At 43.7% G+C, this 22,786-nt stretch overlaps 1 protein-coding gene across 6 annotated transcripts in view; it reads left to right on the forward strand.

Moving 5' to 3' along the window:
- The window catches only part of KMT2C (lysine methyltransferase 2C), a 334,572-nt gene that overhangs the window by 88,151 nt on the left and 223,635 nt on the right, over positions 1 to 22,786 (forward strand). For all 6 annotated transcript variants that reach the window (XM_077808386.1, XM_077808385.1, XM_077808388.1 and 3 more), the window contains exon 3: positions 13,778 to 13,916. In XM_077808386.1, coding sequence (XP_077664512.1) covers positions 13,778 to 13,916 — 139 coding nt within the window. The remainder of the gene's footprint in view (positions 1 to 13,777; positions 13,917 to 22,786) is intronic.

The following is a 22,786-nucleotide window of genomic DNA, read 5'->3' on the forward strand; positions in this document are numbered from 1 at the left end:
CTTTTCTCATTACTGAGGGCAGAGCATAATTTGCATATAGATTTAAACATATATTGCATAAAAGAATGCACCAAGATTATATGTACAGCCCCATATTGTATTTGTATCTTTATGCTTCAAAGAGGTAGCCGTGTTAGTCTGGATCTGTAAAAGCGGCAAAGAGTCCTGTGGCACCTTATAGACTAACAGACGTATTGGAGCATGAGCTTTTGTGGGTGAGTACCCACTTCGTCGGATGCATGTAGTGGAAATTTCCAGAGGCAGGTATAAATATGCAAGCAAGAATCAGGCTAGGGATAACTAGGTTAGTTCAATCTGGGAGGATGAGGCCCTCTTCTAGCAGTGGAGGTGTGACCACCAAGGGAGGAGAAACTGCTTTTGTAGTTGGCGAGCCAGTCACGGTCTTTGTTTAACCCTGAGCTGATGGTGTCAAATTTGCAAATGAACTGAAGCTCAGCAGTTTCTCTTTGAAGTTTTGGTCCTGAAGTTTTTTTGCTGCAGGATGGCTACCTTTAAATCTGCTGTTGTGTGTCCAGAGAGACTGAAGTGTTCTCCTACAGGTTTTTGTATATTGCCACTCCTAATATCTGATTTGTGTCCATTTATCCTTTTACGAAGGGACCGTCCAGTTTGGCCGATGTACATAGCAGAGGGGCTCTGCTGGCACATGATGGCGTATATTACATTGGTGGATGTGCAGGTGAATGAACCGGTGATGGTGTGGCTGATCTGGTTAGGTCCTGTGATGGTGTCGCTGGTGTAGATGTGTGGGCAGAATTGGCATCAAGGTTTATTGCATGGATTGGTTCCTGAGTTAGTTACTACAGTGTGGTGTGTAGTTGCTGGTGAGAATATGCTTCAGGTTGGCAGGTTGTCTGTGGGGGAGGACTTGCCTGCCTCCCAAGGCCTGTGAAAGTGCGGGATTGTTGTCCAGGATGGGTTGTAGATCAGTGATGATGCGTTGGAGAGGTTTTAGCTGAGGACTCTATGTGATGGCCAGTGGAGTTCTGTTGGTTTCTTTCTTGGGCTTGTCTTGCAGCAGGAGGCTTCTGGGTACACGTCTGGCTCTGTTGATCTGTTTCCTAATTTCCTCATGTGGGTATTGTAGTTTTGAAAATGCTTGGTGAAGATCTTGTAGATGATGTTCTCTGTCTGAGGGGTTGGAGCAAATACGGTTGTACCTCAGCACTTGGCTGTAGACAATGAATCGTGTGGTGTGTCCGGGGTGGAAGCTGAAGGCATGAAGGTAGGCATAGTGGACGGTGGGTTTTCGGTATAGGGTGGTGTTAACGTGACCCTCACTTATTTGCACTGTGGTGTCTAGGAAGTGGATCTCCTGTGTAGATTGGTCCATTCTGAGGTTGATGGTGGGGTGGAAGTTGTTGAAATCACGGTGGGAAGGAATCCCTGGAAGAATTCCATGGGTCCAGATGATGAAGATGTCATCAATGTAATGTAGGTAGAGAAGGGGCGTGAGTGGACGAGAGCTGAGGAAGCGTTGTTCCAGGTCAGCCATAAAAATGTTGGCATATTGTGGGGCCATGCAGGTGCCCATAGCGGTGCCATTGGTTTGGAGGTATATATTATCACCAAATTTGAAATAATTGTGCATGAGGATAAAGTTACAGATCTTGGCAACCAGTTGTGCTGTGGCATCATCAGGGATACTGTTCCTGACAGCTTGTATTCCATTGGTGCGTGGGATGTTTGTGTAGAGAGCCTCTACATCCATGGTGGCTAGGATGGTGTTTTCTGGAAGATAACCAATGCATTGTAGTTTTCTCAGGAAATCAGTGGTGTCATGGAGATATCTGGAAAAAGAAGAGGAGTACTTGTGGCACCTTAGAGACTAACAAATTTATTTGAGCATAAGCTTTCCGGAGCTACAGCTCACTTCATCGGATGCATAAAGTGGAAAATACAGTGAGGAGATTTATATACATAGACCATGAAAAAATGGGTGTTTATCATACACATTGTAAGGAGAGTGATCACTTAAGATGAGCTATTACCAGCAGGAGATTGGGGTGGGGGGAGAGAAAACCTTTTGAAGTGATAATCAAGGTGGGACATTTCCAGGAGTTAACAAGAACGTCTGAGGAACAGTGTGGGGGGGGAAGAGGGGAGGAGGAATAAACAAGGGGAAATAGTTTTACTTTGTATAATGACTCAACCACTCCCAGTCTCTATTCAAGTTTAAGTTAATTGTATCCAATTTGCAAATTAATTCCAATTCAGCAGTCTCTCGTTGGAGTCTGTTTTCGAAGTTTTTTTGTTGAAGAATAGTCACTTTTAGATCAGAAATCAAGTGACCAGAGAGATTGAAGTGTTCTCTGACTGGTTTATGAATGTTATAATTCTTGACAGCTGATTTGTGTCCATTTATTCTTTTACGTAGAGACTGTCCAGTTTCACCAATGTACATGGCAGAGGGGCATTGCTGGCACATGATGGCATATATCACATTGGTAGATGTGCAGGTGAATGAGCCTCTGATAGTGTGGCTGATGTGATTAGGCCCTATGATGGTGTCCCCTGAATAGATATGTGGGCACAGTTGGCAACGGGCTTTGTTGCAAGGCTAGGTTCCTGAGTTAGTGGTTCTGTTGTGTGGTATGTGGTTGCTGGTGAGTATTTGCTTCAGGTTGGGGGCTGTCTGTAGGCAAGGACTGGCCTGTCTCCCACTGTATTTTCCACTTTATGCATCCGATGAGGTGAGCTGTAGCTCAGGAAAGCTTATGCTCAAATAAATTTGTTAGTCTCTAAGGTGCCACAAGTACTCCTTTTCTTTTTGCAAATACAGACTAACACAGTTGCTACTCTGAAACTGGAGATATCTGGGAGTGCTGGTGGCGTACGGTCTGAGAAGAGAGTCCAAATATCTGGACAGTCCTTCAGTGAGAGTACCAATGCCCGAGATGATGGGGCGTCCAGAGTTTCCGGGTTTGTGGATCTTGAGTAGTCGATAGAATAACCCCGGTCGGGGCTCTAAAGGCATGTTGATTTGTTCCGGTGTTAGTGTAGGGAGTGTCCTGAGTAGATGGTGCAGTTTCTAAGTGTATTCCTTAGTGGGATCTGAGGAAAGTGGCCTGTAGAATTTGGTATTGGAGAGTTGTCTGCAGCCTCCTTTTGGTAGTCAGACCTGTTCATGATGACAACAGCACCTCCTTTATCAGCCTCTTTGATTATAATGTCAGGGTTGTTTCTGAGGCTGTGGATTGCGTTCTGCACAACTTAGGTTATGAGGCAAGTGATGTTTTTCCACAATTTCTGCCTGTGCACGTCAGCGGAAGCATTCTATGTATAGGTCCAGACTGTCATTTCGACCTCAGGAGGAGTCCATGTGGAGCTCGTTGTCTTGTGCTGTTGGTGGGAGGATATTTCTGTATCAGTGTGCTGTTCAGTGTTATCTTGAAAGTATTCTTTGAGTCGGAGACGGTGAAAGTAGGCTTCCAGATCACCACAGAACTGTATCATGTTTGTGGGAGTGGTGAAAGAGTCCCTGAGATCGGACAGACTCTTCTGTCAGGCTGAGTGTGTAGCTGGATAGATTGACTATATTGCTGGGTGAGTTAGGGGTACCACTGTTGTGGCCCCATGTGGCAGGTAGGATTTTAGACCGCTTACAGTCCTTCCGTGGGTGAATGCATGCATCCGACGAAGTGGGTATTCATCCATGAAAGCTCACGCTCCAATACGTCTGTTAGTCTATAAAGGGCCACAGGACTCTTTGCCGCTTTTACAGATCCAGACTAACACGGCTACCCCTCTGAAGCTTGACACCATGCAAGGCACTGCATTTAGCCATATGGAGTGGAAATCCATCAACCTCATGAAGAAACTTGCACAAGTACAGACAGATATCATCTTCCTTTCCAAGTGCAAATGGATGGACGTCATACCAAATGGACTGAAGGTGAAAAATCCATTGCTATCTACATACTACACAGACCACAGTGAGAGATTATGCCATACACTATCAAAGAAACTGAGGAACCATCTGATCAGCATCCTATACAGCAAACAGGAAAACATCAAAAAGAAGCTCTCCAACTTGGAGACGCTCATAAATAACCAATCTTCCATACAAACAGACTTTACTAAAATAAGACAGGAGATCTACATTACATACTTCACCTCTCTACAACGGAAAAAGGGCTGTAAGCTGTCTAAAATCCTATCTGGACAACAATCCCTCACTTTCACAGGCCTTGGGGGGCAGGCAAGTCCTCCCCCACAGACAACCTGCCAACCTGAAGCATATTCTCACCAGCAACTACACACCACACTGTAGTAACTCTAACTCAGGAACCAATCCATGCAATAAACCTTGATGCCAGTCCTGCCCACATATCTACACCAGCGACACCATCACAGGACCTAACCAGATCAGCCACACCACCACTGGTTCATTCACCTGCACGTCCACCAATGTAATATACGCCATCATGTACATAGCAGAAGGGCGTTGCTAACACATTGGCCAAACAGGACAGTCCCTACATAAAAGGATAAATGGACACAAATCAGATATTAGGAATGGCAATGTACAAAAACCTGTAGGAGAACACTTCAGTCTCTCTGGACACACAACAGCAGATTTAAAGGTAGCCATCCTGCAGCAAAAAGACCTCAGGACCAAACTTCAAAGAGAAACTGCTGAGCTTCAGTTCATTTGCAAATTTGACACCATCAGCTCAGGATTAAACAAAGACGGTGACTGGCTCGCCAACTACAAAAGCAGTTTCTCCTCCCTTGGTGGTCACACCTCCACTGCTAGAAGAGGGCCTCATCCTCCCAGATTGAACTAACCCAGTTATCCCTAGCCTGATTCTTGCTTGCATATTTATACCTGCCTCTGGAAATTTCCACTACATGCATCCGACCAAGTGGGTATTCACCCACGAAAGCTCATGCTCCAATATGTCTGTTAGTCTATAAGGTGCCACAGAACTCTTTGTCGCTTGTATCTTTATGTAATAAGGAGTAAAATTAGAGATCCAATGACGTTTTTGGTATTTTTTTTGAAGTGTTGAAATACATTCTTTATACAATTATTTTTGTTTCTTCCAGCCAGTGGAAAAACTGGCAGAGCCAAGGGAGCTGGCTATTAAGGAAAGTGTTCTGGGAATTTGTTTATAATAGGAGAAAAGAGAAACAGAACAAGGACTCAAAGCGGGCCACAAGAGGTACTTGGATTTAGATTAGCACAAGAATTTCTCAGCAGCCTGCTTCTCCTTTTTGGCTGCTGATGTGAGGCGCCCTCAAAATGGGACTGAAAATGGAACATTTAAAAGCCTGAGATTTTCCTTTTGGCTGCTCTAGCCCACTCCCCTAGGTTCTTCTGTTGTGTGAACAAAAATATTTTTTTCATTAGGTAAAATCCCATACTTCTAAGCAAATCCAGAAAGTAGTGGGGCTGGCTTTGTGGCTTTTCTTTCTGAACTACAACCATCTAATTTTTCTGCCTTTCTTCCACTGAACATGACTTTCACAGTTGTTGTATCTGCAAGTGTACCACCCTTGGACACAATATGGCCAAAAATCTTGAGGTTTTTGAATGGGTTCTGAGGAACAAAGAAACTCAAACTCCTTCTCTAGCCAAAAGCAAGGTTACCCAGGCCTGGATTTGGTGTATTGTGCATCATATCAGTAATGGGTCATGGGGAAGTGTGCTTCAACAACTCCAGGCTGTATGTAGTGCATTGAATTTTGGAACTTGTAAGATGCATCTCCTTATCCTGAATGTGGTGAAATAGAAGGTTGACTGCAAGCCACATTTTTGCACCTTTTGAATTAATACTTTTCTTCTCACCACTGACTGTCTTGACTTGCTGTTTTATGTTTTGTTTAGATTATAAGTTTTCTGAGCCAAAGACCTGTCTTGATTTTTGTAAAAGTCATGCATTCTGGTAGCACTGCATAATCTTAATAATATGGAATTATAATTGCATTGAAATATTTTCATACAAAAGAATCATAGAATATGAAGGTTGGAAGGGACCTCAGGAGGTTGTCTAGTCTAACCCCCTGTTCAAAGCAGGACCAATCCCCAATTTTTCCCCCAGATCCCTAAATGGCCCCCTGAAGGATTGAACTCACAACCCTCGGTTTAGCAGGCCAGTGCTCAAACCACTGAGCTATCTCCCGTCTCTAAAGAGACCAGGTGGGTGAGGTGATATCTGATACTGGAACAGCTTTTGTTGGGAGAGAGGGAAGCTTTTAAGCTTCCACAGCACTCTTTTCTTCTGGGCTGGAAAAGGTACTGTCACAGCTAAATACAAGGTGAACAGATTGTTTAGCATAAGTAGTTAACACATATTTCAAAGGACCATTCAAGGGAAACACCCCTCCAGTCATAGGAGGGAAAGGAAGGAAGGGGGGAGAAAAGACAAGGTGCCAGGAGGAGTTAGAGGGTTATAAATTGGTGTAATACACCATAAATCCAGTGCCTCTGTTCAGTTCATGATTTTCAGTGTCTAGCAAAGTTATGCATTTAAACTGTCATACTTGTCTTGTGCAAGTTTTCTTTGAAGATGAGGATTGAGAGAGCAGTTATAGAGTGATCATTTTGTGAAAAGTTCATCCACAGGTGAATAGGTGTTTTTGTCTCTTATCATTTTCCTGTGAGAGTTCATTTGAGATTGCAGGGATTGTCTGGTTTCACCCACATAGTTGTTGGGGAATTTATTGCACTGGATGAAGTATACTACGTGTTGTGATAGGCATGTGTAGGACCCATAGATCTTGAAAGGTGTGTTGTGGGAAGTGTTGATCATCATAGCAGTGGAGATTGTCTACAGGTTTTGCACCTGTTGTTCTGGCAGGGTCTGGTACCGCTTTGAGGTGGTGTATCCTAATCTGTGGGGAGCTTGCTTCAGATATGCTTAGAGGGGCTGTGGGGTTGTTTGAAGGTCAGAAGAGAGGGAAAGATTTATTTCAGGATGTGATCCCCATTGAATATGGGTTGTAATTGTTTGATGCCCCATATGGGTTCCAGTGTGAGGTGGAAAGTGACAGCTAGGGTTGTGCAGTTGGAGGGGGATTTATTTCCATATTGAAGCAGATTCTCTTGGGGTATTTGGGTGTCTTATTCCATGATGCGATTTACTTCTCTGGTGAAGTGTCCTTGTTTGGTGAAGGCAATTTTAAGTGTGTTAAGTCTATATCCTGGACTTCCTCTTCAGAGCATATTCTGTGGTATCTGAGCACCTGGCTGTCGATAACACATTTGTTGGTGTGATTACTGGATCTGTGAAGATAGGTGTGGTGATCTGTAGGTTTCTTTTATATAGTAGTCACAGGGTTCCATTCTTGAAGCTGATGGTGGTATCCAGGAAGTTGGTGCTACTGTGGGAGTGTTCTACAGAGAGTTTAATGGATTTGTGGTGGTTGTTGAAGTTGTGGTGGAAATCTGTGGGGGAGTTTTTCTGTTCAGAGGATGAAAATATCATTGATGTATCTCAGATGTGTCATAAACTTTGTGGTGCATTTGTCCAGAAATTCTTCCTCAAGGTGGCCCGTGAGGGATTTGGCATACTGGGGAGCCATCCTAGTGCCTGTGGCTGTTCCCATGGTTTGGACAAAATCTTTGTTGTTAAATTTAAACTTGTTATGGGTGAGGGTTAAATGGATGAGTTTTTAATGGATTATTTTTAATGAAGTTGACATGTTCTAGTCATTCATCAAAGTATAAACAAAATCTGAAAGTGGATAGTTGGAACCTTTTCTTTATTCCAGTGCTGTTTTAAGCAAGCATATGAATAATAAAAATATATAATTACAAGGTATTCAAATATGTATTTGGAAAAGAATCCTAAAAACTTCACCTTGCTGGGATCAACGGATTTGCACAAGATGAAAATTTGTGCTTAGGATCTACCAAAAACTAAACTATAGTTTGAGTGGTGTGAAACAGAGAAAAAAGTTTTATTTCATGACTGGTGGGAAATTTACACTAAGGTATGCTGTATTGGCTGGCTAAATAATGTGTGTGTTTGTTAAATGCAAACATATGTTTTAATACAATATATTAAAGCTTACAAATTTAAATGCACATAAATGGAGAAATAATTTTTCATTTCCAAATAAAGTTAGTTAATTCATACTGCTATGCTGGATTAACAGGGCAGTAGTACATTATTATACATTGTGAGTGAAAGCCATGTTTTTCCAGCGGGGGGGAAAAAGAGAAATTTAGGCTATTTTAAAAAAATGAAAACTTAGTATTAGCAGTCCTTCAAGAAAAATGGTTGCAGATGTGCTTGTAGATTTAATTGTTTGTTGCTGTGTCTGAATAATGTGGGGGGAGGGATAGATCAGTGGTTTGAGCATTGGCCTGCTCAACCCAGGGTTGTGAGTTCAATCCTTAGGGGGCCATTTGGGGCAAAAATTGGGGATTGGTCCTGCTTTGAGCAGGGGGTTGGACTAGATGACCTCCTGAGGTCCCTTCCAACCCTGATAGTCTAGGATTCTATGAATAAATATTCACAAATTTCAAGCATTTCCTTGAAATAAAAAGGCATTCCTTTGTTAAACAAAAATTGGTCCTCACAGAGGACCATTCATGCCAAGTTTTGATCTTTAACCCCTGCACCGCACCCCGTTAACTGTGCTCTTTTAAAAAAAAAAAAAAGTTTGTAATTTCCTTGGCTAGAAACTACTTTTCAAACTCAAATATAGCAGTAGCTATCAGCAAACATGTCCCCATCCATGCACACTAATATACTGGGATTTAGTGCAGTGGTTTCTCAATGCCCAGAATGCTTGCTGGTGTTCCATGGAGAGTTGCTTGGTCACTGGGTGCCACCTTACCTTCCTGTTTCCAGGTGCTCACATTTTAAATTCAGCATCAGGAATCCTTGTCACTACTGCTGCTACACCATCTTCACCTGTCAAACAGCTTGTTTACCCTAGAGCATTTGGGGTATTACTAACAGTATTGTAATCCTCTAGCATGCCTGTAAAACACCTTGCCCTAAACATAACTTCTTGCAGCCATGCATAGGTATTCATACAGCTGTTGCAGTTACACTTGTTTTGAAAAAGTCTTGCCATCGTTGTTTCCTGCAGCAAGTCACAGCCAGTGTGGACAGCAAGTGAGAGCACTGCAGTTCGAGCATACAGTTAGCGCTCCTACTGTAATCTGTCCAGTGCTTCTGTCTACCCTTCAGTGACAGGTCTGGCAGCTCAGACTGCATTGGCCTTGTCCCATCAGGCTGTTTCTACCTGTTCTGTACTGGCTGCATGTAGGCCTGAGAACAGCCACCTGCGCCTGTATTTATTAACAATTCAGTGCTCATCTAAATAGCGATAAAACTTTTATTCTTAAACTGTTACAAAAATTGTTTAAACACTCTATTATTATTATTATTATTATTAAACATTATTTAACAAGTTTTTAAATGTTTCTTTTTTTGTAGAGGCTTTACAATACTTTCAATTGGAATATTTTTAACATTACATTTTTAAAAAATATTAGTCAAAAGTAAACTTCCAGAATACAGATCTTTTTCTTTGTTTTGTTCCCCAGCTCTGGGGGGGTTTGTTTTTGTTTGTTTTTCTTTAAAGGCAAAGGTAGTAGTTGGGATGGTGCTGAAAAGTCTGCTTTTAAAGGGTTCTGCGTGTGTAAAATGGATCTACTTTGCTGTGAGCTTGCTCAGGCAGCCTCCAGAGAAGCACCTCCTGTTTTCTCTCTTGGGTCCCTGACATCCAGAAGAAGGGAGGTTAGTAATATAACATCAGAAGATACCTTTTAATCACTATACTCCCACAAAGAAATGTTTTGTCAGTTAGTAGCTTTCCAGCCATCATTCATTTGCTCCTCCTCCTCCATATTGCACAGTACAGCCCGCAAGGGACGCGCTCCCCTAGAAGTGGCATGGAGGACAGGGAGAACTGGCTTTGAGTGCAGGAATTCCCCAGAAAGCCTGCTTGGCTCAAACCATGGCCCTCAAGACTCTTGTCTCTGTATCTAGGGAGCACGCATAGGAGGAAGAAACAGCATAATTTGAAAACAACAAATGTGAAAAACACGAATGAGCGCTACAGTGAGAGATACATAGCAGAGCCGTTGATAATACACTAACTAAAAATCTTGCATGATAAATTCTGTCAAAATTTAACTTTCTGTTTGTTTTGTGTAAGGAGTGACTAGTCTGTTCTGCTATGGCAGGCGGAGTAAAAGCAACTCTCTGAGGGGAGAGTTCTGAACACTGTGGTATATTAAAGCCCTTTTATAATGGATTTTAAAGATTTTTCCCACATGAAAACTTTCCAATGAACTTCATAATTTTGTAAAACCTATAATTTGTCTTTTCAACCTGAAGTCTAATAAAAAGTGTGTCAGGAGAGCACAATTACCACGATGAGCAGTTAACTGAAATCAGATGGTTCAGGTGACTTCTGCCTCCCCAACTTGCAAATTGTTAAATTTTATCTAAGCATTATGTATATCCTGTTAAGTGACTTGCCTCCATACTTAATCTATAGCTTTTGACTATGCGAGGTCAAAGTGCATTGCTGCCATTATTATTTTTATTTATTTGAATTACAGTAGCACCCAGAAACCCCAACCAGATTAGGGGACCATTGTGCTTAGGCACGCTATAAACATACAGTAGAAAAGTCCCTATACCCAAGAATCCTCTCGTCTCCATTTTTCGTATCTGGCCTTTGATTTCAGCAGGGGAAATTCCCTGGGGCAACAGAAGTGCCTTTTCTTCCTCCCATGAAATTCCATTCAGATTTGGCAGAGCTAGTTTTAAAAATTATTTCAATGCAGAGGGAGGGACCCCGAGACCCATCCTCCCACTCTGGGAAAGTACAGAAGAACCTCAAAGTTACAGACACCTCAAGAATGGAGGTTGTCTGTAACTCTGAACAAAGCCCAGCAGCAGCTGATTTCCCTCCTCAGCACAGGTAGCTTCCAATAGTGCATCCTTCTCCTGGCTGGGGAAGGGTATGTGTGAAAACAGCACCTCCCCCTCCTGGCTGGGGAGAGGAGAGGGTGGGGGAGGCTGAAAGCAGCACAGAACCCAGCGTTGCTCCTACTCTTCCGGCTTTGGTTGCCTTGGGCTGGCAGCCCCAACATCTTCACCTCTTAGCTGCAAGTGGCAGCCCCGCAGGAGGGATGGGGTGAGGACAGGCAGCCCAGAAGTGCCTACCGTTAAAATGTGATACAGGCACTGTACAGAACAGTATTTGCATTTTTGTTTTTTGTTTGTTTGGTCTCTGCTGCTGCCTCATTGGTTCCTTCTGGTTTCACATGGTGTCCGATTGGCTGGTCAGTCCATAACGCTGATGCTCATATCTTAGTGGTTCTCCTGTATCCTTGTCCTGCTGACAGCTAAAGGAGTCAGTCATTAGCTCACATAGTAACAGTCTGTGCTGTGGTGCTAAAGTGTTCCAGTTCAGACTCTGCTGATGATTCCTAGGGGCAGAGGAATGTTACACTTGTACATAATAGATTTTTTTTACCTTTTCTTTAAAAATAATTATTATAATAAAAACTCTGAGATTACACACATAGAGACTTCTTATTGAAAACGGTTATTCAGGTTCCAAAGTCAAGCACTTGAAAGTTAGGAAATGCCAGATTTGATTGCCACACAACCTCAGTTTGGCCTCCTTATGTGTATGCATAATGACAGACTGTGATGATGTAATTAAAGACTATTAGAGAATTGTTCTGAGAGTAACCAGATGAAATTCAATAAAGACAAGTACAAAGTACTTCACTTGGGAGGGAGAAATCAAATGCACAACCACAAAATTGGGAATAAGTCAGTAGGCAGGAATACTGCTGAAAAGGACCTGGGCATTATAGTTATATGTGAGTCAATGGTATGATGCAGTTGCAAAAAAAGGTTAATACCATCCTGTGGTGTATTAACAGGATGGTTGTATGGGAAACACGGGAGGTAATTGTCCTGCTCTACTTGGCATTGGTGAGGCCTCAACTGGAGTACTGTGTCCAGTTCTGGGCACCACACTTTTAGGAGAGGTGAGGACAAACTGGAGACAGTCCAGAGGAGAGAGCAGAAATGATAAAAGGTTTAGAAAACTTGACCTATGAGGAAAAGTTTTAGAAAAAAAAAAACCTGAGCATGTGTAGTCTTGAGAAAAGAAGACTGAGTGAGGACCTGATAACAGGTTTTCATATGTGTTGAGGCAGGGGTGGCCAACCTGAGCCTGAGAAGGAGCCAGAATTTACCAATGTACATTGCCAAATAGCCACAGTAATATGTCAGCAGCCCCCAATCTGCTCCCCGCCTCCCTTCCAGGGGCAGGCCTGCCGATGAGTGCCTCCCCATCCTTCCCCGTACCTCCTGATCAGCTGTTTTGTGGGTGCAGGAGACTTGGAGACGGAGGAGTGAGGGCATAGCAGGTTCAGGGGAGGGGCAGGAAGGGGTGGAGTGGGGGCAGACCCAGGGGTTGAGCAGTGAGCACCCCCGGCACATTGGAAAGTCGGCCCCTGTAGCTCCACCGTCCGAGTCAGTGCCTATACGAGGAGCCGCATGTTAACTTCTGAAGAGCCGCATGTGGCTCCGGAGCCACAGGTTGGCCACCCCTGTGTTAAGGGCTGTTACAGGGGCATGCACAGGAATTTACATTTGACCCCTTTTTTGGGGGGGCACAGAAACTCACTGCCCCCCCCCCCCTTGCTGCCAGCCATGTGGGGAGCTCACTTTCTCCTCTCCTGACCCGCCCCAGGACAAGCTTGATCTTCCCTCTCTCCCTCCACCTGGCTCTGGCCCGATCTTCCCTCCCTTCACATGGCCCTCGCCTCAGTCCTAGCAGGAGCTTTATCTTCCCTGCCTCCGCAGCACTGGGGTAGAGAAGTTCTGTGTCCCGGATGATTACTGGGGTGGCCTGTGCCCCTGCTTGCCTTCACTGCCTCCCCTGGGCTGTTATAAAGAGGAGGATGGTGAATTGTTCTCCATGTCCACTGCAGGTAGGACAAGAAGTAATGGGGTTAAATTGCAGCAAGGGAGATTTAGGTTAGCTATTAGGAAAAACTTTTTAACTATACGGGTACTTAAGCTCTACGCTTTACCGCTTTCAAAGGAGGTTGTGGAATTCCCATCACTGAAGGGTTTTAAAAACAGGCTGGACAAATACCTGTCAGGGATGGTCTAGGTTTACTTGGTCCTGGCCTCGGTGTCGGGGGCTTGGCATGATGACCTCTTGAGGTCCCTTCCAGCCCCTCATTTCTAAGATGCTATTTTTCCATAGGACCCCTGCCTCATTCAGAGCATGGGATGGAAACACAAGGGGGAAGAATTAAAGATACATGGGCAACTGTGAATCTGGCATTTCCTAACTTTCAAGCACTTGATTTTGAACTTTAAGTAACATTTTTTTAACATAGATTTTTGTGTCATAAAATATTTACCCATCCACACTTGACCATTCCTCTCTCCCTGCTTAGGTGAAACAAACCTTTTGTTCTCGCACAAACTGCTTAAGTACCAACACTCAAATATGAAAAAGGTGTCAATTAGAGAGAACATATTTTTATGTCCAAGGACAATAATTATGGACTCCTATTATTTCATTTTTGAGCCATTATACAGACTTTAGGCAGATATTAAAGTTCTCACTTTAGGTAGATGTGAAGAGGAATGATACTTCCCTACTTAAATATTTCTTTTCTAATAGAGTTATTACTCTGACTAACCTATTTGAAAACATTTACATTAAAGGGGAAAATGTAAACAGTGATTTTTATAGCCACACAAATGGAATCTTAGCAGTCTTCTTTCTTGTGAAACAGAAGTCAAAGAACAATCTGCAGAGGAGGATGCCCAAGCTGAAGTGGACAGCAACAAGCAGCTAACACCAATTCTTCAGCGCTCAGTATCTGAGGAGTCTGCAAGCTCCACTGCCTCTGTTGGTGTTGAAGCCAAAACCAGGTTAGTAAGTGACAGATGGGTGCTGAGTCAGTGGTGGGGGAAGGGCTAAGAGTTGAGTAATGGTTCAGAGAATGCTGGGGGAACAGGCTTGGGACAGTGCTGGTGCTTAAAGCATTAGCAGAAACCTTGTGGGCAGCTGCTATATTTAAGACTGATGATTTAATTAGTCTGCAGGGAACTGGGGGTGGAAAAGCATGTTTCGTAAGTGTCATCCTCCGTTGTCACACAACACAGGAAAAATTCAGAATTGCAAAATATTAATTATTTAAATGTAAAAGTTTGGGGGTTTGTATACAAGCAGATACACTACATCCACTAGTAAAGCCTTTCTGGTGAGAAATAAAACGTGTTATATATAACAATGGTCTAACAGTACTTCAGAGGTTTCAGAGGATATTTTTTTACATTTTTAGGAATCTGGTTTTTTTTTGTTTTTTTTTAAATTTTATCTTGTATGCCATAATCCTACTTTTACTTTTCGGAGTCTCTAACATGCAAATAAATGTTAACTGTATTTTACTTTTTTCCTACATTTTGGGTACCTGTAAATTACGAGAGCCAATAACAGTAACAGTCCTATGACACTAACAAGAACAAGGCCTATCATGGGCAGGCACCACTGGAACAATGTCATGGAACTTGGCAATACTCCTCTAGCCAAGCCTTCAGCGCAGCTAGTTAGCCCAGTAGTGGGCCTCTGTTTGTTGCAGAAGGTGTCATATTAGTTTTAAGGAGCCTTTATGATATGGAGATATGTTTTTGACAGACTTGGATTAAAAATAACCAAACTCATTTCACTTCCACCTTGTCAGAGTTTGCACCTGTGCCCCCAGATACAAAAGGCTAATGCCTTAATTGCCTACCTTGCCCACCTTCACAGATTTTACATGGTCACAAACTTCTGTTAGAAGGGAAATATCTTGGGAGCTACACTGATACATCAATAAAAATGAAAAGGGTGTGGGTGTGAGAGAGAGAGAGCAGAATCTTATAACCTTGCTCAAGAAACCATCTCATGATACTGATAGGGCAGTAGCTGGAGAGTTTTTCTCAGATCTTTTTTTAGGGGGAAAAATGTATTGAGAAGGTGCTGGCAAGGCAAGTATCTGGAGTCCGCAGGTTTCCTTGATCCCAGATAGTTTGGTTTTAGGCCTGGATGTAGTATGGACATTGCATTGACGGCAAAATTGGGTGGTCTCCTCCTGGCAGTGGACAAAAATCAAATGTCAATTTATTTTTATTGCTTAATCTAATCCTGTACCTATCTAAAATCAAGGCACAACTAAAGAAAAACTGCTGTTTTTTATCTGTCTTCCATATCATTGTCCACGAGTGGTGGTGACACCTCTTCCTGGCAGGGTTAGAGGGAATAGCTTTTGAGTGGCTCCACTCCTTTCTGTTAGAAAGAATTCCAGATAGATGAAGCTGAATACAGTAAATATTGACCCTCAATTCTGTAGTGTCCCACCCAGCATGCAGAGAGAGAAAACATTCCAAGATTTAGGGAGAAGGAGAATATAAGGCCAGAGGGGTTAGGGTGGATTGTGAATCAATGGAAACTTGAAAACTAGGAGGGCAGTTTTGAAGTTTCATCCAGATTATTTTTTTTTCTGTAGGAAACATTTATACCCCTCCTAAAGCTTAGAAATTTGAGGTCTCAGGGAAACCATGGAAGAAAGTATTGTAACAGAGAAGGCAGAAATTGATCAGAGCATGAAAAAGTAGCGGCAAGGGCAATGTCGAAGTAATGCCAAAACATTGGCATTGTTCTGCAGGTGGGAGATTCACTTTACCCTTGTCAGTAAGTGTAAGTAGACAAAGTCTGGAGTAGTGGATGCCTTCAGGATTTCTGACTTTAATCTTTGAAGCATTTAGGAGAAAAGAAGTTACAGTGTAGTCAGGGAGTATCAGTATTACTTTTATGCAGCTGATATCCAAAGCTTTTTTTTTTTCTTGTACTTCTCTCTGATCTCTCCTAACTTTGAGGCTAACTCGGACATCTCTGAGGGTGATGCTGGAGAATAGAGCCAAGGTTGTAACCTTAATGGAACTACCCAGCAGAAAGTGTGTTCGTGTGTATGCTCACGCACATGTGAGTCCAGGAGAGAGTGAACTACTAGTTGTGAATAAGAAATGGAGAAAGGAATGGTAACAGTGTTAAGATTAAAACTCAGAAAGTAGAGTCCTGGAGACACCAAAATAAAAAAATAGCATCAGAAGTCATGCTGAGCTAAAGTAGGCTGAAGAGAGAGAGGGGCTCAGAAATGCGTGGATTATTGATCTCTTATAGGGCAGTAAGATCAAGCAGAGATGGAGTCATGGCACTGACAAAAGCGGTGCTGCCAACTTTCTCAATATTGGTTTGTCTCATGATGATTGAACTGGCAGTATTAGCAATACTCAAGGCCAGATTAATCTTTTGTGGGCTCCGGCACCTGGACCGTGGCCCTGTACCCCGCTCCACCTGCACTCCGCACCCTCTCATGGGAGGGCAGGGGACGGAGAGGAGCAAGGAGGGGAGGGGTCTGAGAGGAGCAAGCGGCAAGCAGGACCTTTTGGGGGAAGAGGCTGAGCGGGGGTAGGGCCTCAAGGCAGAGCACAGGTGGAGTGGGGGGAGGGAAGGGGGTTAGGGCCAAGGTCCAGGTGCCGGAGCCCCTTCCAAGTGTGGGCACGCCATTGTAAACCAGGTAGTGGCAATGCTACAAAAGGCATAAAGAAACAGAAATTGGAAAGGGCACATTTAGGCACTGCTTTATTTCACAAAGGAGATGTGGTTGGTTACTGAACATCAGCTGTATGTGTGTACAGAGAAAATAAGGTGCCTGATTAAAACAGCAGCAGAGTTCCTTATCTTTTTGGTCTTCACAGGTAGAATGTTAAAATTTCTTTCTTCATTCCTTTCTCCACTGAGTGCTACAAGGAGCTCTCTACAAGGCACAGAGATTAGGTTACCTAGACAGAATAGCCCTCCACAGGGATTGTCAGGAGAAATTAAATCTTCAAACAGTTGTGGATAAGCTGTATTTAATGTAACACACACAAAAAATGTGTTTAAAGTGAGAATATTGTTATATTTGCTAAGTCAAGCACTCAGAAATTACGAAATACTAGAATTAAGGTTGCCTGCACAACCTTAATTGGGCTTCCTTGTGCAGATGTAGTATGATGTAGACAAAGATTTTGTCACCATAACTTTTACTAAAAATAACAGACAGGTCACGGGCAAGAAACAAAAATTCACGGAAGCCCGTGACCTGTCTGTGACTTTTCCGAAAAATAAAGGTGGGGGGAGATGGAGGGGGACAACTAAAGCCTGAGTGGGGGAGGATGATGTGACGTAGGACGCAGAGTCCAGCACCTGCTGTGATGGTGGCTGGGAGCTCTGGAACCTGCTGGGAGCTCCAGCCCCACTGCTCCGGGGCTGAAGTGGAAATTGTCATGGAGGTCTACGAAAGTCACAGAATCTATGACCTCCATGACCTGATCTTATCCTTAGTTATGATACAGTCTTTAATTAGATGATCAATGTGTGGGCCTAAGCCTTATTTACTGTACACTATTCAAACCCTGTTCTGAAGACAGAATTATTAATTTCCTCATGGGCTTTTCTGTGGTGCACATCACTGTAGTCTGAGTTCTTCACAAATATTGAATAATAACATCATATTCACTACATAGAATCATAGAATATCAAGGTTGGAAGGGACCTCAGGAGGTCATCTAGTCCAACCCCTGCTCAAAGCAGGACCAATCCCCAATTAAATCATCCCAGCCAGGGCTTTGTCAAGCCTGACCTTAAAAACCTCTAAGGAAGGAGATTCCACCACCTCTCTAGGTAACCCATTCCAGTGCTTCACCACCTTCCCAGTGAAAAAGTTTTTCCTAATATCCAGCCTAAACCTCCCCAACTGCAACTTGAGACTATTACTCCTTGTTCTGTCATCTGCTACCACTGAGAAGAAGTCTAGATCCATCCTCTTTGGAACCTCCTTTCAGGTAGTTGAAAGTGGCTATCAAATCCCCCTCATTCTTCTCTTCCGCAGACTAAATAATCCCAGTTTCCTCAGCCTCTCCTCATAAGTCATGTGCTCCAGCCCCCTAATAATTTTTGTTGTCCTCTGCTGGACGCTTTCCAATTTGTCCAGATCCTTCTTGTAGTGTGGGGCCCAAAACTGGACACAGTACTCCAGATGAAGCCTCACCAATGCCCAATAGAGGGGAACGATCACATCCCTAAATCTGCTGGCTGTGCCCCTACTTCTACAGCCCAAAATGCCATTGGCCTTCTTGGCAACAAGGGCACACTGTTGACTCATATCCAGCTTCTCGTCCACTGTAACTCCTAGGTCCTTTTCTGCAGAACTGCTGCCGAGCCATTTGGTCCCTAGTCTGTAGCAATGCATGGGATTCTTCTGTCCTAAGTGCAGGACTCTGCACTTGTCCTTGTTGAACCTCATCAGATTTCTTTTGGCCCAATCCTCTAATTTGTATAGGTCCCTCTGTATCCTGTCCCTACCCTCCAGCATATCTACCACTCCTCCCAGTTTAGTGTCATCTGTAAACTTGCTGAGGGTGCAGTCCTCACCATCCTCCAGAACATTAATGAAGATATTGAACAAAACCAGCCCCAGAGCTGACCCTTGGGGCACTCCACTTGATACCTGCTGCCAACTAAACATGGAGCCATTAATCGCTACCAGTTGAGCCTGACAATCTAGCCAACTTTCTATCCACCTTATAGTCCATTCATCCAGCCCATACTTTTTTAACTTGCTGGCAAGAATACTGTGGGAGACCATATCAAAAGCTTTGCTAAAGTCAAGGAATAACACGTCCACTGCTTTCCCCTCATCCACAGAGCCAGTTATCTTGTCATAGAAGGTAATTAGATTAGTCAGGCACGACTTGCCCTTGGTGAATCCATGGTGACTGTTCCTAATCACTTTCTCCTCCTCTAACTGCTTCAGAATTGATTCCTTGAGGACCTGATCCATGATTTTTTCTAGGGCCTGAGGTGAGGCTGACTGGCCTGTAGTTCCCCAGATCCTCCTCCTTCCCTTTTTTTTAAAGATGGGCACTACATTAGCCTTTTTCCAGTCATCCGGGACCTCCCCCGATCGCCATGAGTTTTCAAAGATAATGGCCAATGTCTCTGCAATCACATCCGCCAATTCCTTTAGCACCCTGGATGCAGTGCATCTGACCCCATGGACTTGTGCTCGGTCAGCTTTTCTAAATAGTCCCGAACCACTTCTTTCTCCACAGAGGGCTGATCACCTCCTCCCCATGCTGTGCTGCCCAGTGCAGTAGTCTGGGAGCTGACCTTGTTCGTGAAGACAGAGGCAAAAAAAGCATTGACTACATTAGCTTTTTCCACATCCTCTGTCACTAGGTTGCCTCCCTCATTCAGTAAGGGGCCCACACTTTCCTTGACTTTTTTCTTGTTCCTAACATAGCTGAAGAAACCCTTCTTGTTACTCGTAACATCTCTTGCTAGCTGCAACTCCAAGTGTGATTTGGCCTTCCTGATTTCACTCCTGCATGCCTGAGCAATATTTTTATACTCCTCCCTGGTCATTTGTCCAGTCTTCCACTTCTTGTAAGCTTCTTTTTTGTGTTTAAGATCAGCAAGGATTTCACTGTTAAGCCAAGCTGGTCGCCTGCCATATTTACTATTCTTTCTACACATTGGGATGGTTTGTCCCTGTAACTTCAATAAGGATTCTTTAAAATACAGCCAGCTCTTCTGGACTCCTTTTCCCCATCATGTTGTTCTCCCAGGGGATCCTGCCCATCAGTTCCCTGAGGTTGTCAAAGTCTGCTTTTCTGAAGTCCAGGGTCCATATTCTGCTGCTCTCCTTTCTTCCTTGTGTCAGGATCCTGAACTCAACCATCTCATGGTCACTGCCTCCCAGGTTCCCATCCACTTTTGCTTCCCCTACTAATTCTTCCTGGTTTGTGAGCATCAGGAAATGAGGGGTTATTGTTGTTATCTCCATTTTACAGACAGCAGACTAGGCCCAAAGGGATTAAGGTCAAAAGTATCCACTAATATTAGGTGCCCAATTTGAGATGACTAGGACCTGATTTTTTAGAGTACTTTCCGATGAAGTGAGCTGTAGCTCATGAAAGCTTATGCTCAAATAAATTTGTTAGTCTCTAAGGTGCCACAAGTACTCCTTTTCTTTTTGCGAATACAGACTAACACGGCTGCTACTCTGAAACCTAAAATTATATAGCACTTTTTATGTGTAAAGAACAGCTCCCATTGACTTAGATGTAGCTGTGAGCGCTCAGCACTTCTGCAAATTAGATCTCAGGTTCTGAAATTGGGCACCCAAGAAAATGAGAAACACAGAATTAGAGGCCACCTGCGAACATTTTGGCTTAAGTGACTTGACTAACCTCACATAGGAACTCTGTGGTAGAGGCAGCGATAGACTCCAGTTACATGGGGCAGTGTGCAGCTGCCATAACCATTAGACCTTCCTTTCTCTCCCTGCAGCCCTGTCTCATTCACTGCACACCTTCCAACTTCTGTAATAAATGAAGCAGGTATCCTACAGGTAACATCTGCCTTTAGTACACAACCATGATTCCTCCCCTGAACAGGTCCGTATTGGGCACTGAATGAGGCCTTTGGAAAAATTAGTATATGATCATGTAACTAAAGACTGTACCATGATAGCATACCTATAAGGTGCTAAGTAATCGTTGCTCAGGCAATTTTAATTCTGGCATTTTCTAACTTTTGAGTGCTTGGCTTTGCAACCTTAGAAACCTTCTTTTAACTTGGTTTTTGTGTGTGTAATTTCCTAGATTTTTTTTTTAAAAAGCAAACTGAAAGGACATAAATTCCATCATATGGCAGCATACTGACACCCACATGGTTCATCAGGAGGGTCGGAACCTTTAGATCTACTGCATAAACCTCTGCCACTTGAGCTATCAGTGTAACTGACAGTAATAATAGGTTGTCATTCTCTATGTGAACCATCGGAGGGCGTGAGACACAGTTTGTCAGGGAGTTTCATGGATATTTGCTGGCAGAAGAGAAATGGTGAAACTCAGGAATCCATTCCAGGTTCTGGACGGAAGCGTGCTTTAGTGGAGACACAGACTCAAAGGGTTCGAAGGGACTGCAAGGGTCGTCTAGTCTACCCCCCTGCCAAGATGCAGGAGTTGCTGTGTCCAAACCATCCAGGACAAATAGCTAGCCAGTCTCCCTTTGAAAACCTTCTGTGAAGAAGTTTCAATAACCTCCCTCGGCAGTCTACTCCATTGTCCTACTGTTCTCAGTTAGGAAGTTTTTCCTAATATTTAATTTAAATCTGCTGTGCTGTAGTCTGAACCCCTTGCCTCTTGTCCTGCCCTCTGTGGCAAGAGAGAACAACTTTTCTCCATCTTTTTTATGGCAGCCTTTCAGGTATGAGAAGACTGCTATCATGTCCCTCCTTAATCTTCTCTTTTCCAAACTAAACATATCCAGTTCCTTCAGCCTTTGCTTATATGGCTCGCATTCCATCCTTTTGATCATCTTGTCATTCATCTCTGGATCCTTTCCAGTTTCTCTACGTCCTTTCTATTCCTTTGTGACCAAAATTGGACACAGTACTCCAGCTGAGGCCTAATCATCGCTGAGTAGAGCGGTGCTATCACCTCCTGTGACGTGCATGCTATGTCTCTTTTAATGAAACCTAAAATTGCCTTTGTTTTTTTTTTCAACAGTATCACATTGCTGACTCATGTTGAGGTTGTGATCCACTACAACTCCCAGATCCTTCTCAGCAATGTTGCTGCCAAGCCATTTTTTCTCCATTCTGTATTTGTGTATTTGGTTTTTCTTCCCTATGTGTAGCACCTTACTTTTGTCTTTGGTGAATTTCATTTTGTTGTCTAGAGCCCAGTTCTCCAATTTTTCAAGATCCCTCTAAATTTCAGCTCTATCTTCCAAAGTATTGGCTACTCCCTTCTAGCTTTGTGTCACCTGCAAACTTGATCAGTACAGTAACTCCTCACTTAACGTCCTCCCGCTTAACATGGTTTCAGTGTTACGTCGCTGCTCAATTAGGGAACATGCTCGTTTAAAGTTGTGCAATGCTCCCTTTTAATGTCGTTTGGTTGCCTGCTCTATATGCTGCATGTAAGATTTTCGTGGAAGAGCAGCAACTTTACAAGGGAGCATTGCACAAGTTCCTCTTCTCCTCCTCTTTCCCCTCCCTCCCAGCGCTTCCCCCACCGCCAAACAGTTTTTTGGCTGCGCTTAGGACTTTCTGGGAGGGAGGGGGAGGAGCGGGGGAAGCACCTCGTCTCCACTCCTCCCCCCTCCCTCCCAGAAAATCCTAAGCCCGCCAAACAGCTGTTTGGCAGCGCTTAAGACTTTCTGGGATCAGGGAAGGAGCGGGAATGCGGTGTGCTCCAGACAGAAGGTGGAGTGGGGGTGGGAAGAGGTGGGCCTGGAATGGAGCAAGGATGGGAAGAGGCGGGCCTGGAGCATCCCTCAGCAAAGTCAGGGCCTGTTCTTCTCCGGGTAAGCTGCCACTGCTGCTGCAAAGGTGCTTCCTAGCGTCCTTGCCTGCAGCGGGCTGTGCCTGTGTGGGGTAAGCCAGGGGCACTTCCCAACCACAGTACAGTATATAATGCCATTTGTCTGCCCCCCAAAAATTTCCTTGGAACCTAATTCCCCGCATTTACATTAAATCTTATGGGAAAATTGGATTTGTTTAATATCGTTTCACTTACAGTTGCATTAACTACAACGTTAAGTGAGGAGTTACTGTATACTCTTTATACCTCCATCTAGGTCATTAATAAAGATGTTAAACAACACCGGACCCAGGACGGATCCCTGTGGAACATGACTGGAGACC

The sequence above is a fragment of the Eretmochelys imbricata genome, chromosome 2 (assembly GCF_965152235.1).
Source record: "Eretmochelys imbricata isolate rEreImb1 chromosome 2, rEreImb1.hap1, whole genome shotgun sequence".
Lineage (NCBI taxonomy): Eukaryota > Metazoa > Chordata > Testudines > Cheloniidae > Eretmochelys > Eretmochelys imbricata.